At 53.4% G+C, this 17,333-nt stretch overlaps 1 protein-coding gene across 2 annotated transcripts in view; it reads right to left on the bottom strand.

The window, feature by feature from the left end:
* Nucleotides 1–17,179, bottom strand: part of CTNS (cystinosin, lysosomal cystine transporter) — a 19,908-nt gene extending 2,729 nt beyond the window's left edge. The window contains exons 1-11 of one of the 2 annotated variants that reach the window (XM_024734513.1): nt 17,077–17,169; nt 15,400–15,655; nt 14,249–14,328; nt 10,220–10,298; nt 8,952–9,036; nt 4,776–4,879; nt 4,527–4,658; nt 3,509–3,608; nt 3,299–3,418; nt 2,066–2,236; nt 171–288 (exon numbers count right to left, since the gene is read on the bottom strand). In XM_024734513.1, coding sequence (XP_024590281.1) covers nt 171–288; nt 2,066–2,236; nt 3,299–3,418; nt 3,509–3,608; nt 4,527–4,658; nt 4,776–4,879; nt 8,952–9,036; nt 10,220–10,298; nt 14,249–14,328; nt 15,400–15,446 — 1,036 coding nt within the window. In that variant the 5' untranslated portion in view covers nt 15,447–15,655; nt 17,077–17,169. Of the gene's footprint in view, nt 1–170; nt 289–2,065; nt 2,237–3,298; nt 3,419–3,508; nt 3,609–4,526; nt 4,659–4,775; nt 4,880–8,951; nt 9,037–10,219; nt 10,299–14,248; nt 14,329–15,399; nt 15,656–17,076 lie in introns of both variants that reach the window. The other variant, XM_024734523.1, reaches the window with a different exon arrangement.
* Between the last annotated feature and the right edge of the window lie 154 nt (nt 17,180–17,333).

Raw genomic sequence — 17,333 nt, 5'->3', positions numbered from 1 at the left:
GCGGGTGTGCTCATCTGCCCAGGAAACCACAAATCCTCTAGCTGCCAAAGCCCCGAGGTGAGCCTCACCTTGGGGGCTGGGACTGGCTAGGATTCCCCGTGTGGGGGAGGGGTGGTTTCCAGGAAGCCTGGCCCTGCCCTGTGCCTCTAGCTGCCTGCCGGCTGACTCACCGTTGTTGTAGGATTGGAGGGACATCTGCAGGATGCTGAAGCTGCCCCCAGTGAAGTCCAGAAGCACGTTGCCAATGCTCCAGCCCTCGGTGCTTTTGTAGTAAAAGTTCAAGTAGGCCTGGGCCAGACAGACAGATGGAGGGCGGTGAGGGGGCTGAGTGGCGGCCTCCTGCACCTCGTGACCGCGCTCCAAACAAGAGCGGCTCTCATTCCTCCCACTCATGCGCTTGGACCTCAGCTCCAAAAACACAGTGACCTTTGGGCTCCGACAAGCCTCGACTGAGGGCACAGTTTGGGCGGGTCCTGGGGTCTCCTCTGCGTGCTCAGCAAACAGCCCTCCTCCTCCTTCCCTTGCACCTCCCAAACTCCGGCAGAGGGATGGGGAGCTGCTGCCTCTCCATCTTCTTCAGCCCTCCTTATCCTGGCTTTCCAGCAACTCTGATTTTTCTACTCACCTTCAAATGGAGAATCTCCCCAAACTCAGCCTGGACTGAATTCATGTTGTGCTTATGAACATGGCCTGGGAGTCTGATGGCCTGGTTTGGAATCCCAGCTCCACCATCGGAGGAGCTATGTTACCGTGGGAGAGTGACTTGAGTTCTCCCAGCCTTAGTCTCCCCATCTGCAGAGTGGACTTAACTCCCTCCTCAGCCCTGGTTGGGCTCTAGGGCCTCCACCTCGGGCTTCCCAGGTCCAGCCCACTTGCACATCGCCCCTCTTCCTGCTGCCAGTGCCCTCTGGGCTTCTCTGACCGTTGACCTCCCTCCCCACCACCCGGGGGGACGGCTTGGCCTCTGTAGTGGTCTTCTCCCGGTTAGCCACCTGTCAGTTCCCCTTCTTTGCCCTCTCCCACCCTCTTCTGTATTTGCTGCCACCTCTCCAGTCCTGGACGGTTCCAAACATCTCTAACTGGGGCTCCTGCCTCCCAGGTTTCCCAGGCCCAAGCCTCCCCACGCTCAGGGACTGAGGCCCCACTTCCCCCAGAGCCATGCCCTGACTCTGAAGCCACCTTCCCAAGCGCCCTGGGACCTGGTCCCGCCTTCCTAGCTTCACAGTGCTCCACCCTCAAGGTCTTCTGTGCCTGTGCCTTTGTGCGGCTACCCCGGCCTGGAGCGCCCCTTCTCTCTTGTCCACAGAACTGAGTCCTGCTCATCCTTAAGCGGATGGCTCTGTTTCCATGCCCTCCAGGGTACTGGCCCTGACCCTCGCCAAAATGCTCTCCTTCCTGGGCCCATGGAACACAAGGTTCCCTGTGCTGGGAAGGCGAGTTAAAGGCAAGGGCCTAGATTCAGCCTGCAGTTAGCAGTTCTTCTACACCTGACCCTCTCCCGGGCCATTCCGCCTGTGGGGCAAGCTGTGTTTGACTCTTAGGCTGTGTCTGACCCAGCTCTGAATAGGACTGTTTGAGTACTCGAGGGAGGATGCTAAGGGCTCACAACGAGGACCCTGAATGGTGGTGGGTTCCCCACTCCCACCTCATCTTCTTGGTACCCTGCTGTGGCTCATCAGGGTCATCAGTTGGTGGTAATGGGTGGTGGTGATAGGGTGGGGGGGCAAAGCTGAAGTCATTAGAAAGGTGGGGCTGGAGAGAGATGGGAGTGACTTGTACAACCCTTGACTCTCAGAGCTGAGCGTGAGTCAGAGAAGCGGCCACTGACTTCCCCGTGGGATTCCCGGCCCCTGGGAAGAGCAGGTACTGGTCACAGCCGGTTTTCTGTGAGGCCCCACTCCTGCTGGGCTTGCCGGCCTCCTCCCTGTAGCTTTCCATCCACATCTCACCCCGGCCAGAAGCTGCCCCAAGGGAGCCGGGTCCAGGGTCTGTGTCTCATCCCTCTCACGCTAACGGCCAGACCCTGGAGGTACCTGTGGAAAAGGCGGGCAGACCCTGGAGGTACCTGTGGAAAATACTTGACCAGCGTCACTGCCAGCTTGATGTAGGAGAAGCAGAAGAGAAACTGCAGCCACGTGGTGGCCCTGACCGCGGCCATGATCAGGGTGATGAGTGTGAAGAGCCAGGAGAGCACGAGGAAGCCGATGGCCAACCAGGACACCCGCTGGTTGCCTCGCTGAGGATGAGACAGGGCAGGGGAAGGGATGGGTGGGGTGCAGAGAGCCCAGCACCAACTGCACCTTGTCACTATCAGGGTCTCTGGTTCCATCCTCTTGGACCTGAAGAGCCCGTTTGCTTCCTGTTCCCATGTTGCAGAGCGGGGTCCCTCTCAGAGCCCACCAGGAGTGAAGGGTGCTGGGGACATGGCCCCCATCATGCTGGAGGCCTGGCACCTCATCTCGGCCCAGGCTCCTTCCACGACCCCAGGGACCCTGACTGGCTCTGGAATCTCTTTCCCAAAAGCAGGCCTCCCTCATCTAACCTTCTCAGCAAATGGTAAGAAAACCTAGAAGATTCGTGAAGGTGGGGGCCAAACAGCTCTGGCCGGCCTTGTGTGTGGGAAGAGAACTCCCCAAGGGAAGTGGTGCACCCACAGGGAAGTGAAAGGAAACAGTAGCATCAGCGATGCCCTGAAATACGCACTAACTCACGACGTCCTTCCCTGCTGAGACAGCAGACAGCCCTCCAGCAGCACAGCTGTGCCCGGGCTCCTCAGCCCAGCCCCCAGAGCCCCCCAGGGCCTCTCCTGCTCCCTCCACCGCCACCCTTGCCACCCCATCTGCTCACAGTCCCTCTCGCTGCTCCCTGGCCTTCACAGTTCTGTCCGCCAGCTGGGGTGCCCCACCCTGGCCCTCTTCCGCATCGCCATGGGAACTTCACTCATCCCTCGGACCACAGCTCAGTGCCCTCTTTCCCCCTCCTGCCTGGCTGAGTCGTGGGGCCCACGAGCTACCTGTGCTCTCCCTGCCCGCTCAGCTCTCAGCCTGCTGGGTCATCACTGCCTCCGTCTGTGTCCCTCACCCCAGACCTGGGGCGGCCTGAGGACTTGGGCTTACGGGGTGTTCCCTGTGCCCAGCAACGGGGTCTGGATAATAGGCCAGCAGATGTGAGTGAGTGGACACATTTCCCTTCTGGGGGTTTCCATGTCTCCTGTAAAACGGCAGGTATGGGCTGCAGGTGCTGCCGGGTGTTGGCCTGGGCAGCGCGGGCTGCGGCGGGTGCCAGGGTCACTGCTCACCTCGTACAGGAAGCACTGCACGACGATAACCAGGGTGAGGGCAACCGCGTGCAGGCTGAAGAAGACGTCATTACTGTCCACGGGGTTCACGCCATTGGGGTATTTGAGGAGAAACTGCTCCTGTTTGGGAGTGGGGAGAAGCTGGGGGGTGAGGGGTGGCCAGACCACCGGACAGCTTGGACTGGGCTGCAGGGGTGAGCAGGGCGGTACCTGGATGGAGGGCACCCAGAGGAGGCCAATGTTGAACACGCTGTAGGCCACGAAGCCCATCAGGTTCAGGGCCACGAAGTCAAAGCTCAGACCCACGACACTGAGGAGGGGGGGCGGGGGGATGGGGAGACAAAGCAGAGCAGGGGGTGAGACTAGGGGCCGCCGGGGGCTGGAGGGGACAGAGCTCCCAGCACACAGGAAGGAGGGCCTGGCTCCCTCAAGGAGAGCACAGTCCTCAGGTCCCTTTCCATGCCACCCCCAATGCCACCGAACCCCACCCTCCTGGGATTGTCTGGAGGCTTCCTGCAGAGAGGAGGCGCCTCCCTCCCTGGTTCCCAGCTCAGCAGCCCCTCAGAGGCCCACGTTCCTTGGTGGTCTAGGTGTCCTTGGTGCATGATGCCTGGGCCCTTGCCTTTTTTTGCGGTACGCAGGCCTCTCACTGTTGTGGCCTCTCCCATTGCAGAGCACAGGCTCTGGACGCGCAGGCCCAGCGGCCATGGCTTACGGGCCCAGCCGCTCCACGGCATGTGGGATCTTCCCGGACTGGGGCACGAACCCGTGTCCCCTGCATCAGCAGGCGGACTCTCAACCACTGCACCACCAGGGAAGCCCTGGGCCCTTGTCTTTAAAATCAAGGTGGGCCGGTTTTTGTCTCTGAGGCCGAAGGATCCAACTCCTGCACTGGGGCACAACTTGACACTAATTCCTCCAGGGCTCCGTGGACCAGGAGCCCAGCAGATTCAGGTGGGCTCCTCCCACCCAGCCCCTTCTCCACTTCCACTGAGAAGCCCCATTGTGTTGCTTTTGCAGGGAGGGGCTGAACTGCACAAGAGACCAAATGCCCAGCACTGCAAGTCCTACACAGGCGCTTAGAACTTTCACATCAGACCACTTTTAAGAAAGGACAGGAAGAAAGAAGAGCAGAGGGGTAAGTCAGAACCCAGGCTGCCCACAGCCTCGTGGGAATGCCTATCGTACCGGCCCCAGGTGAAGCTGCACGAGAAGCTCCGTGGGTTACCTTTTCCGCCTCCAGTTGGCGATCCCCTGCGGGTAGAAGGAGACGGACCAGGCCACAAAGTAGATCCAGCCGATCACTTGGTTTATGATGCTGACGACATTGCTGTGGATCACGGAGAAGAGTATCCTTGGGCTGGAGAGAAGGTGGGGACCGGGATGAGCTGGGGCTGGACTTCTGGAGGAAACCCCACGTGCCAGCACCATCCCCCTTCTCATCATTTAGGGCCCATACAGGCAGAGGCCAGCCTACCTGGTCTGGTTGGAGTGATTTCCGTGCAGATAAGTGGTAACTTGTCCGACATTTTGAGACGTCACTTGAAAAGAGGAATCTGTCACGCCGGGAGGGACCACAACCTGTTAGGAAAACTGAATCAGGTCCAGTGCCCCGGAGTTATTGGGACCCCAGCTCCAGGCCATGCACTAGGGAATGGAGGGACAGGTCACACACAGCCCCTGCCTTCTAGGAGCTTCCTAACAGGAGGGAGAAATGCTGGACTCATCAGCCAGCTGGAACCCCCACACATCAGTGTCAGACTCCCCTGGCTTATCTCTGAGGGATGGTGGGAGGGCCCTCTTCATCTCACTAGCCATTTGATCTCGGGCAACTTATTTGAGCTCTGATCTCGGTTTGCTTATCTGTAAAAGGGGATAACACAAGTGTCTACCTTACAGGGCTGCTCTGAACGATATAATGTCCATAAAGCTTACAGCACCGAGCCTGACACGCAGCAAGCTGTGAAGTGGTTACCGTCACTACTACCCTACGATGACTGCTATTACCTCTACTTCCGTTACTACGGACGGCTCTTCCAGATCCACAGAGGAATGTCTGCCCCACGCCCAGCCTGGCTGCCAAGCGACAAACAGAAGAGGTGCACACACCAGACGCCCGGCAGGGAGAACATCCTTACCCTCATTTCTGCCCAATATTCATAGAAAGCTCTGCTCCAAGAAACAGTACTTGGAGGCCTACCTGCAACTTCTGACCTCCCAATCATGCTTCCTGATGCTCTCAAATCCCAAGTGTGGCAGGGAGTGGGATGATACCTTTACTGAACCACACTGTCCCCCATCTCTCTGTTCCCTGGATGATGCTTCAGGCCCCGCCTTCCACCCATGTTGTGGGCACCGTGAGGATGCGGCTCACTGGATGGCAGTGGCTTCTTCAGGGACCCTTGAACACTGTCTTTCTGCTCTCATCCCCAGAAATCGGGGGCTTTGGCAGGACAATTGAAATGGCGTAAGTGGCTGCTGCAAAGCCTGGGATCCAGTTCGTGGCCGATGTCTCGTGAGCTACGTCTTCATGACACGTACTACTCTTGGCTCTTTTACTTTCCCATCCTCATTTGTTCTTATTTTTAGCAGATTTTCCTGGCAACTGTTGTTTGCATATTTCTAAGTGGCCACCAGGTCCCTTGTAGAACTAGGTAAGAGGAAAATCTTCCAATTGGAAATTAACTGATACAAGGCAGAATGAAATCATAACAATTGCTTTTAATTTTTTTATTAATTTTTATTTTTGGCTGCGTTGGGTCTTCATTGCTGGATGTGGGCTTTCTCTAGTTGTGTCGACGGCCTTCTCACTGTGGTGGCTTCTCTTGTTGCAGAACACGGGTTCTAGGCGTGCAGGCTTCAGTAGCTGTGGCACGTGGGCTTAGTTGCTCCGTGGCATGTGGGATCTTCCCGGACCAGGGCTCGAACCTGTGTCCCCTGCATTGGCAGGTGGATTCCTAACCACTGCGCCACCAGGGAAGTCCTGCTTTTAATTTTTTTAATCAATAAACTTTATCTTTTAGAGCAGTTTTAGGTCCACAGCAAAATTTATTGCTATCTTTTTTCTGAGTGCTTTCTTTCTATGTGCCAGCTGCAATCCTAGACATTTCATACTTGCTACTGCTTTTAATCCTCACAGCCCTGTCAAGGAGACATTATTAACCTTCTGTCCACAGATGAGGAAACTGAGATGTGTCGGGGTGATATACCTCACCTGTGGTTCACAGCGCAGGCTCCTAGACCGCCTGCCTGACCCCCAAGTTCTACCCAGTGGTTTCCAAAGGCACAGGGAGTAGACAGGAGTAGTTAGAGAAAGGGATGGGTCAAGGAGGCATAAGCCTGGAAGAGTGGGTTGGTGCCCAGATAGGTCATTCTACAAATGGATCTGCCACCATTACGCTAAAAAAAATTAAAAAAAAAAAATTGAACTAGGGACTTACCTAGTGGCGCAGTGGTTAAGAACCTGCTAACGTGGGGGACAAGCGTTCAAACCTTGGTCCGGGAAGTTCCACATGCCATGGAGCAACTAAGCCCGTTCACCACAAGTACTGAGCCTGCGCTCTAGAGCCCGTGCGCCACAACTACTGAAGCCCGCGTGCCTAGAACCCGTGCTCCACAACAAGAGAAGCCACTGCAATAAGAAGCCCGCACACCACAACGAAGAGTAGCCTCCGCTCGCCACAACTAGGGAAAGCCTGTGCACAGCAACGAAGACCCAACTCAGCCAAAAATAAATAAATAAATAAAATTCTTAAAAAAAAAAAAAAGAACTATAACATAGGTGCAGAAAAGTGCACCTAGCACCCAGATCAAGAATTGGAACATTTCCAGACCCCAGAAGCCGTGTTCTGTTCCCTTTTGGTCACCGCTGATCCCAAAAGGAAACTAGTATTTTTTTTTTTTTTTTTACTATAGGAGTATTTTATTTATTTACTTAAATTTTTAATTTTATTATTATTTTTTTTTGCGGTACGCAGGCCTCTCACTGTTGTGGCCTCTCCCGTTGCGGAGCACAGGCTCTAGACGCACAGGCTCAGCAGCCATGGCTCACGGGCCCAGCTGCTCTGCGGCGTGTGGGATCTTCCCAGACCGGGGCACGAACCCGTGTCCCCTGCATCGGCAGGCAGATTCTCAACCACTGCGCCACCAGGGAAGCCCTCACTTATTTTTAAAAGATTAATCTTTCCCTTAGATGTTTGGCCCTTAAACTAAGTAATCAGCGTCCTTTCCTCAGAGTCTAAATTTGATCTGTGGATCAAGCCAGACCTCTGAGGGCTAAATACCACAACCTGTTCTTAGAGCCAACGGCTTTTCTTACCCTGCAGCAGGCCTCATATCCCGGGGCAGGAGGGGGAGGTTGTGGGAAATGGCCCTATGAGATGAGACTCCCCCCTCACTCAGGTCCTTTAGGTAGAAGCTCTTTATCTGATCACAAGTCAATACTGTTTGCTTGCTAGGGGGCTCAGAGCTGATTTGCAGCTCATTTCTACAACCACACAGGGCCTCATGCTGAGCCTCATGGCTATCAATTTCATCCCTGTGTTCATCTTGTCTGGTTTCTTTTTCCCCCCTACTGATTTGTTTTAAAATCAGGTTGATTGGTAATTGGCTCAAAACCTTGGTAAGGTGGAAGCAGGGTATGTATTAACAGATAAATATATAAAGACTATAAATAGTCATCACTATTATATCAGACAGCCTCTGGGCCTCTGGCACTGGTTTTTGGAAATAACACTCATCCAATGGGATCTCAGAACAGTGCTTTGCAAACTTTAATGTGGACCCAAATCATCTGGGGAATCTTGCTTATATGCAGATTTTTAATCAGTAGGTCTGGGATAGGGCATTTCTAAAAAGTTTTAGCGGGGAGGGATAAATTAGGAGTTTGGGATTAACATATACACACTATTATATATAAAATAGATAACCAACAAGGACCTACTGTGTAACACAGGGAATTACATTCAATATTTTGTAATAACCTATAAGGGAAAAGAATCTGAAAAAGAATATATACATAAAAGAATATATATACATATGTGTATGTATAACCGAATCACTTTGCTGTACACCTGAAACTAACATAACATTGTAAATCAGCTATACTTCAATTAAAAAGAAAATAGGGGCTTCCCTGGTGGCGCAGTGGTTAAGAGTCCGCCTGCTGATGCAGGGGACGCGGGTTCGTGCCCCAGTCTGGGAGGATCCCACATGCCGCGGAGCCATGGCCACTGAGGCTGTGCATCCGGAGCCTGTGCTCTGCAATGTGAGAGGCCACAACAGCGAGAGGCCCGTGTACAGCAAAAAAAAAAAAAAAGAAAAAGAAAAGATTTTAAAGCAGAGACAATTCTCCTAGTCCGTGGTTGCTCTTTGAGCAGCAATGTCTTAAAAAACCATCTTAAGAATTTCTTCTACATTCTCAGAACCATTTCTGCCTCAGATTTCTTACCATCACCTTCCTAATTCCATCTACATAGCATAAAAAGTCCATCCTCAAAGAGACTAACAAAGCCCAAATCTGAGATTTCTAGAATAATAGGACAGGGGCAGCCCACGGTATAAAACCAAGGTGGCCTATTTACACAAGCACTGAGTTAAAACATGTTTTGTTATCCATTAGTTTTCTGCCCATCAGTTATGATTCATTACTTACTTCATCAGGGAGCTGAAGGATAGTAATGTTTTTTGAACGAAATGTGATTTCAAAAGTGATCACCAAGGTTGCATTTAAAGGACGCCTGTGGAGGACAAGAGTCTGGTTACTGCTGAGAAGCTGTACTCTTTGAGATCTCAACCAGCCCTCTGGATTTCACAGCAGGCCTGTCATTTCTCAAGCAATTAGGGTGAGGCACTGCTATGTGCTTGGCCCTGGGGGGTTGAGAGGTGGGGTCCCTGTGGCCAGTGAGAACACGAGAAGGTGGGAAACTGGCTGTGAATGCCACATGAGGTGTCCAGAGGCCGACAGGACCATGGCATCTGCTCTGGTGGGAAAGGCTTCTGAGAAGGGTCAGGTGGCAGGGAGCAGCATCCCTGGAAAGCAGTGAGATATGTCTGAGCGGGAGCAGCCCATAGGGACCTCAAGTCTGGGCTTAGGGGCCTGGAGTTAATTTGGAAGGCGGTGGAAAGCCGCTTAAGGATTCTGCAGAGGGGAGAGTTGTGCTGAGAGGGTGATGTGTCAGATTCACAAGGTGTCGATGTGCAGAAATGGCAGGATCTGGGGATGGAATGCGGGTCTGTTAGGGAGCCTTGGTCCCAAAGCTTTGGTTTGAGATCAGACGTCCCGGGAGAGGTGAGGGAAAGGGAGAAGGGTAAAGAGAAAAAAATAACAGCGTTCCAGATCTTCATCTTGGGGAATCCTCATGGCTGGGAGGCAAGAGTTGGACAAAGCAGGGAAGGATACAGAGGAGGTAGGCTCTCTGGCACGGTCTGGACTAGGTCGGCACCCTTGTGTGGGAACCAGCAGAGGGCAGCTAGAGAGACTCTCAGACAAGCCTCAGCAGGAGCGCTGCACAGTGGGATCCACCCAATGCAGTTGGATGTGATCTCAGAAGCACTGCCAAGCGACTTAGCTCCTTGCCCCCAACCTCCAGGGCTCTCTTCAAATATTTCGAACCTTGGAAAGGACCACTTGGAAGTCTGGCATCAATTGCTGGTCACTCAAGGACTCTTCTCAGCTGGGGAAAAGGCTCACGTGTCATCCTCCTCCCGCTGGAACCAAGGATTCAGCGGTTGGGGAGAGAGAGACTTTGGGACCTCGGTCTGCAGCCTAGGGCCGCTGCCTTTCTTTCCTTGGCTCGTCTTAAAGTGAAGAGGCAAGGGCATCACACTTAAAATATGAACAGACTGAGCCGGGGGTCAGCCCTGACCCAGCTGTGGGGCGAACGAGCTGGGCTGAGGACAAAGCTGGGCCTGGGAACTTACGGGAGGGAGATGCTGACGTTGGTGGAGCTTCCATTTTCCAGCTTCACGGTGGGAGGAACAGAGAAGTTGACTGTGGACTCTGGAACGACCCAAATCAGTGGCATGAGTCATGAGGTCAGAGAACTCAGGCCCACTGAGACGCTGGGAGGAGGGCCCCTGACACTTGAACTTGAGAAGTCTGATTTATAACCACCTCTATACCCTAGGCAAAGACTCTGAGATTCTGAGGGGCTAAGTAAGTGATGGGACTGGAAATGTCCTTGTTATGCTCTCTCCGCTCCTGCTGCCAGAAACAGAGGGAGACACAGGCCTGAGGAGGAGATGCTGTAACTTCCTCCTCTCCCACCGATGAGCTCCGAGGTTCTGTAGGAGTCACCCAGAAATAGAAACCATGGAGCCCCAAAACTGGTCCCAGTTTTTGGCCCAACTGGCCCAAAGAAAATCAAGCCACAATCTGGGACTGGAACACGTGGGCTTAAACCACCTCTTCAGATGGAAAGCACAATGGCTTCCTCTATTCATGGAGCTAAACTGGCCCTGCAAAACCGGTCCTGTCCCTTCCTGTAGTCTCAGAGAGACACCTGGGGCCCAGCTAACCTGTTTCTAAAGAACCGCCTTTGGGCTCCTGTACAAACCCAGCTCACCCCATTCATTGATCCCCTTCCGGAGGCTGACTCTGCTGGGGATGCGGGAGACTGGTGAACAGTACACAGTTGCACTATGGGAGATTTCTTCTTGGCATTAAGATGCTAACTCAGGAGGTAGACAGATAGGCCTCGGGGGTGAGGGAGGAAGCAGGCTTGGGAAACCAAACACTCCAGGGCAACTTGGCCACAGACCAGGAGTGAGTTAGCTTCTCTCTGACCTCTTCCTGTGTTCTCTGGGCAGTCCCAGTGCCCCAGGTGTTCTCAATGCCCCAGGCACGTGTCTACTTCACCTCCCTCACCTGAGGGCCTTCGCAGCCTAAGGTGTGATCATGAACATAGACTGGGCTGGGAAGTGGGGGTGTCCACAGGGGAAAGCAGGTGCTCAGTTTGATGAAGATGGTCCTTGTGTGGGTAGTGGCTACAGGTGGGGCCTAGGTCTCCCTCTTCCTCCAGGTCTCCCCAGACCCCTCAAAGGCAGAGACGAAGAACTGAAATTTTAGATGCTCAGGTTGGAAGGAAACTTAAAAGTTCCCTAATTCAACCTCCACTGTCTGAGCCCCTTCTCAGTCCTCCTCCCTAGTAGTTTCTCTTCCTCTGTCCGGACACCTCGGGGCGGGGGGGGCGCGGAGAGTAACCTCATCTCCTCCAAGGGAACCTGCCAGCCTGAAACTTGCACTCCGGGGCCTGGCTCTGTGACCCGGGACCTCTCAGACCCCACCTGAGCCGCCTTGTCCAGGCTGGCCTGCAGGTGGATGCAGATGCAGGCTCTGGCCCATGCCTGCAAGTCTCCAAGCAGATTCCCACAGTCGGTTGCAGTCCCCACCCTGGCCCTTGGGAGGCCAAGCTGCTCAGAGCAGAGGAGGATGGTCCCCACCCACCACCCCCTCCTTAGGTATATCTTTGGGGCCTGGAGGCAGCTCTGCCCCTCCTTGTTCACACTCACCTCTCTCATACCAGCCCGAGGCTCTGTTCTGGGCTGCACAGCTCAGGTAGGAGGACTTAAAGGTCCCTGCTGTTACTTTCTACCTAGAGCCTGAGGACCACATCAGATAAGCAAGACCCTGCCCAGGACAGGGATACTGAAAGTGATGCCAGGTAGCCACCCACATTCTGGGTCCCTTGGGGCTCTGCTGGGACTGTGGTCAGGGTGAGTGGGAGATCTGCATGGCCTTAACTCTTCCAGACTTTGCACTCTAAAAAAGGAGGTTGTGAGCTCTCAGAGAACCAGGTCAGAGTTCAACCACTTCCCCTCACTTAGCCCCAAGGAAGATGGCAGCGCTCAGCAGCTGAGAGACTGGGCTCTGGGTCACACAGTTCCCTCCTGGCTCTGTCACTTCCTAGCTGTGTGACCGAGAGTAAGGTATTTAACCTCCCTGAGCCTCCATTTCCTTACCTGTGAAATGGAGAGCACAGCACTACCTCCCTCCCAGGGGCACTGTGAAGATAAAGCGTGGTGACGTCTGTGATGCAATTTCCACACAGCCTGAGTGTGAAATAATTGCTGGTGACTATTCTTATCATCATGTAAACCCTGCAGGACATTTTTTAGCCCAAGATGGGAGGCAGTTAGCAAGCTGGCATCATATCATATCCTGGGAAAGCATGTTTTAAAGTTTGCCCCAGGGCAGGAGTCTCTGGACACCACATCCGAATAACCAAATGAGTCTTGGTGAGACTACCTGAAGGTTCCCCCAAGGAGAGTCTTTGCATTTTAAAAACCAATCCTTATTGGAACATCTCCCACTATGCCTCCCACCCCACGCCAGCCACTCTGCTGTACTGTGAACTCCCATTCTGAAATTACTATAACAGTGAGAGACGGGCAACGTGATCCCTATTTCGGATAGAAGAAAGTGGAGAAACCCATGAGGGCAAGTGTCCTGCTCACACAGCTCAGAAACGGTAGAGGCAAGATTTAAACCTAGGCCAGCCTGGTCCAGAGCGCAGGTCCTTGCCACTAGGTGGCAGCACCTCAAGATTCCACCCAAAGAAGTCAGGGGCAAAAAAGATCTCATCATTGGTCCTCTATTAGCACTCCCGAAAGCAGAAACAAGTTTGGGAGAGACTTCTACCCTCCTTGGGCCTAAGTCAGCCCTCTGTATAATCGAGTGGTGGCAGTTGGATTTGTTCTTCTTTCCTAGGGCAGTGCATTAGCATGACTAATGGAGCTTTATTTAAAGCAGGCCAAGGCTCATGTACACACTTTGGGGCCTTAGTCCCAGACAATATGATCTGGCAGGTCTGGAGTGGGGCTCTGGCATTCGTATGGAAGAACACCGGACTCCATGGTGTTCTTTCTTTCTTGGAAGAAACCTCTTCTTTCTCGGAACTTGCTTACCCGCAAGGTGTGACTACAAAGGTGACATGACTGATTGTTTAACAAACCTGGAAGAGCTGATCAGATGACCTGTGTTTTCTCAGAGGCTCAAAAGGCCAAATAATTGGAGCAGTGCACCCACTGCGCGTGGCTCTTGGGAAGCTTTGGCAAGGGTTTGCACAGTTCGTGTAAGGTTAATTTGGAAACTTTAGCTGGGGGTTTTAAGATGTATTTGATTTGTTTTTGGCTGCGCTGCAAGGCTTGTGGGATCTTAGTTCCCTGACCAGGGATTGAACCCGGGCCCTTGGCAGTGAAAGCACCAAGTCCTAACCACTGGACTGCCAGGGAATTCCCAAGATGTATTTGATTTTTGACAACAGCCAGATGATCAAAATAATGGGCCTGGTGTCCATGGAGGCTCTACGCAGCTTTTTGTGGAAGGAATTTCAGCAATGTTTGGGCAGTGGAGAATCGATGGAATGATACAGGCCTCTAAGGGCCCTGCTCTGAAGGTCAAGCCTCACAAGGATGCACAAACCCTGACGTGTTTTTCGACAACCAGCCTGAATTCTGTGAGGCCCCTAGCCCTGCTTCATTCTGGTTCCTCGGTCCCTGTCTAAGGGAAGAGCTTTCTTATCATACCGGGCGATGCCGGGCAGGCTCCTCAGGTGTCTACCGCTTGGCAGAACCAGGTGCAACAAGGTGGCCACCTCACCTGCTTCTGCAACATCTCCCAGGACCCATAACTCCCCTCTCTGAGGTCTACAGGGTGGGAACACAAGCTCTTCTCTACACATATTATCCCAGATTTTCAGAGGTCCACAGTTTGATGTTGGTGATACAGAAAAGGGAATAGGGACCCCGGGGCAGAAGGCTAATTATCTGTGGAACCATCTGGCTCCCTGTAAAACTCCTGGACTCCAGACCTCGGTCTGCTCCACTCGCTGGGTGCCCACCTGGCCAAGGGGCAGGCAGACACATGCAAGCTGGATGGTCCTGAACTTTTGGCGGCAAACAAGTCAGGCCACTTACTCCATTTCCCTCTTCATCCACTTCTAAACTTACCACATTTCTCTATGAGCTTCAGGGGAAAAAGGCTAAAAATAACCAGCCACCTCCTTATCATGTTCCTCGATTTCAATGAACTAGGAAGAAAAACAAACAGCAAGAGAAGTTCAGGTTAAAGTTGGATCAGCTCAGCAACAAGTGGACAATAAGCCACCTGGAACCATGGCACGGACAGTTCCTAAAGGACTTCCACTTCAATGGGCTTTGTATCACCAGCTTGGAGAAGGGGACCCCAGGGAGGACTTATCTTTCTTTGACATGTGGGGAAATGGGCTCAGAGAGGCTAAGTGGGTTGTGTAAGGTCCCACCCTGAGGAAGTGGACAAATGCTGAATTTTTCCCTCTTCAACTGCTTTGTGCAACCTAGTAAACAGAAAGAAAGAATGCAGCCTTATTGGCTGGGGGTTCTTTTTTCCAGAAGATATTAAAACTGTGGTCAGATATTTGACTTTGTGAACCTACAAACCTTAAGGAAATTAACTTCACTTCCTGTCCTGGGATAAGCGTCTATGGGTTAACGCCACCAACCGACCCTTGATTAGGACATTTTCGTTTAACAAGTGTCACTTCTCTGGGACCGGCGGGGATCATTCACGAAGGGGACCCAGTGTGGGACAAGCCCCAGATCAGCCCCGTGGCAGCTCATTGGTTAAGTGAAGGAGATGGGTTGCTGCGTACCCATAACCCCCACGCACAACAGGTGAACCAAGGGTCAAGATGGGGCAGGTGAGCTTAAGTATCTGTAACTTGGCTTCCACATGCTGCTTCAGTGTACAGTGCTCTGCCCCGCCACCTGTGACAGCCTCTGGGGATTTCTGCAGACTGTTGGAGAGCCACGAGAGGTCTGTGTGGAAACATCCCTGCCCCCCGCTCTGGTTTCAGTTTCCCCAAAAGGCCTCAAGAACCCTCCTGATACTCCCCTTCCTCGAAAAAGTCTCCCTGACTGCTTCAGCCTGCCTGACCTCCACTGCCCCTCCGTCTCCTCCAGGGGCCTCTCTGCCTGCTGCAGCTCCCCCGATCATTGGGTCTTATCTCAGGAGCTTTCCCACCTGCCGGCACCCATCTCCCCACTCTCTGGCCTCCTCTGGGGGCCTTGCCCTTGGCGCTGTATCCCCGTGCTCTCTGCCCCTCTGCTTTCTGTACCCTGACCTGCGGGAAATTGCTCTCCTGTGTATGTGGAATGACCCCCCTCTCATTCTTGCCACTCTCTGCTCTTCACACTTGCTGACGTCCTCAAGCTCAGGATTCAGTTTGTTCCCCAGGGCAGAGTCTGGGTTTTCCTTGAGAACTCAGGCGCAGAATCAGGCCTAACCGGCTCCTCTCTCATTCCACAGGATTGGAATGTAGACTGAGGAACTCAAACTCTCGGACAGCAGAAGTTCCCTGGTCCTAGACGCTGACACACCTTGGAAGAAAGACATTAGGACAGATATAAAACGAACTTGAAAGATATGTGGTCGATGACAATGTTTGAAAAAGATCAGGTTAAAATTATACCCAGGGACTTCCCTAGTGGTCCAGTGGGTAAGACTGCGCACTCCCAAACAGGGGGCCCGGGTTTGACCCCTGGCAGGGGAACCAGATTCCGCATGCATGCCGCAACTAAGAGTCCGCATGCCGCAACTAAAGATCCTGCGTGCCGCAACTAAGACCTGGCACAGCATGCACGCGTGCATAAATAAATAAAATATTAAAAATTATAATTATACACAAAAACTAGTGTTTTGTGAATGCTACGAGGTAGAAATGGAGAATTTCACCACAATGGGCTCTGTCTGACATGCTGCTCTTCCTGTGTAAGTTCTATTGATATATTCTAGGCCTCGCTCAGATGCCACCTGCTTCAAGAAGCCTCCCACTCCCAATTCCCTCCCAGGGGAAACCTGGGGTCAGGGGTTTCCTGTGGTAGCTCCACTTGGTCAGGTATCCGGTTAATCCTGTCACCTTTTGTACAACCTGGAACTCCCTGGATCTTCTTCTCTTGGAGAAGTAAAACAGATAGTGGCGAGGAATGTGTGCCCTGGAGAGTGACTGCACAGGTTTGAACCTGAGCTCCCCATTTATTAGCTGTGTGACTCTGGGGTGCTGCTTAACCTCCTCAAGCTCCAATTTCCTAAAGTGAAAACAGGGACAGTGGGAACTAAATCATAGGACTTAAATGAAATGACATGTTAAGCACCATTCGTGGTCCTTTTATCAGCAGTATTAAAATTTCAAGGGGAAGGGGTTGGTAAGAAAAAAAGGATGAGAAACAATGATGTAAAGTAAATACAGCTGTTGCCTAGGGCACTTAGCAGGCTCTCACAAAGCCTAGGTTGTAATTTTCCTCAAGATTGTTGAAAAAGGCAGGGCCGAGTAGTCCTCCCTTCCTCCAGCTTGAAAGGCCGGAGGGCGGGGCCGGGTCTCGTCCTGCCCACTCCCCCGTAGCCCAGCCCGGCGCTCAGCACCCCATAGGAGTTCCTGACGTGATCCTCTCAGTGTCTCCCCTCTGCCAAGCAATCTGCAAACTCTGCGACCCAGATTCAGGCAGCAAGTAAGCAGAAAGCGGGGAAAGGACGCTAACCTGCACTGGAACAGAGCCTCCCACACCACCTCGCCAGCCCGGTGTCCCCTGCCTCCACTCACTACCACCCGAGCCCTTCAACCCGGGTGCTGTCCGGTGCCTCGAGGCCGGGGCTAGTGGCCGGGGAAGGAACCCTGGCGCGGCTGAGGGAGGCTGGATGCGCGGCAGGCTGCCCAACTGACTTGCTGTGCCAGTCTCTAGGCCTCAGGGGGCCCGCCTGGGAAACGAGGCGGGGAGGCTGTCGGGGCCGCGTCGGCTCTCACCTGAGGTCCTCTAGGCTCAGGGGACCGACCAGACGGGACGCAGGAGGCGCTTCGGACCGTACCAGCTTCCTCCAGCCAGCTTGACTTAGTGTGGGGCGGACCAGAAGTCACCTGACTCGAGCCACCTGATCCGCGGAGTACAGGTCTCGGCGCGGTGCACCCTGGGAGCTGTAGTTTTCCCGCGTCTCAGCGAGACAGTTTGGGGCTGGGGAGGAGCGGAGGGGCTCAGGCAACTTGGCACGCTCGGATATGTGGGA

Source organism: Neophocaena asiaeorientalis, unplaced genomic scaffold, assembly GCF_003031525.2.
Source record: "Neophocaena asiaeorientalis asiaeorientalis breed wild unplaced genomic scaffold, Neophocaena_asiaeorientalis_V1.1 scaffold129, whole genome shotgun sequence".
Classification (NCBI taxonomy): domain Eukaryota; kingdom Metazoa; phylum Chordata; class Mammalia; order Artiodactyla; family Phocoenidae; genus Neophocaena; species Neophocaena asiaeorientalis.
Note: the sequence above shows the minus strand (reverse complement) of the source record. Positions and strands in the feature narration are given on the sequence as shown.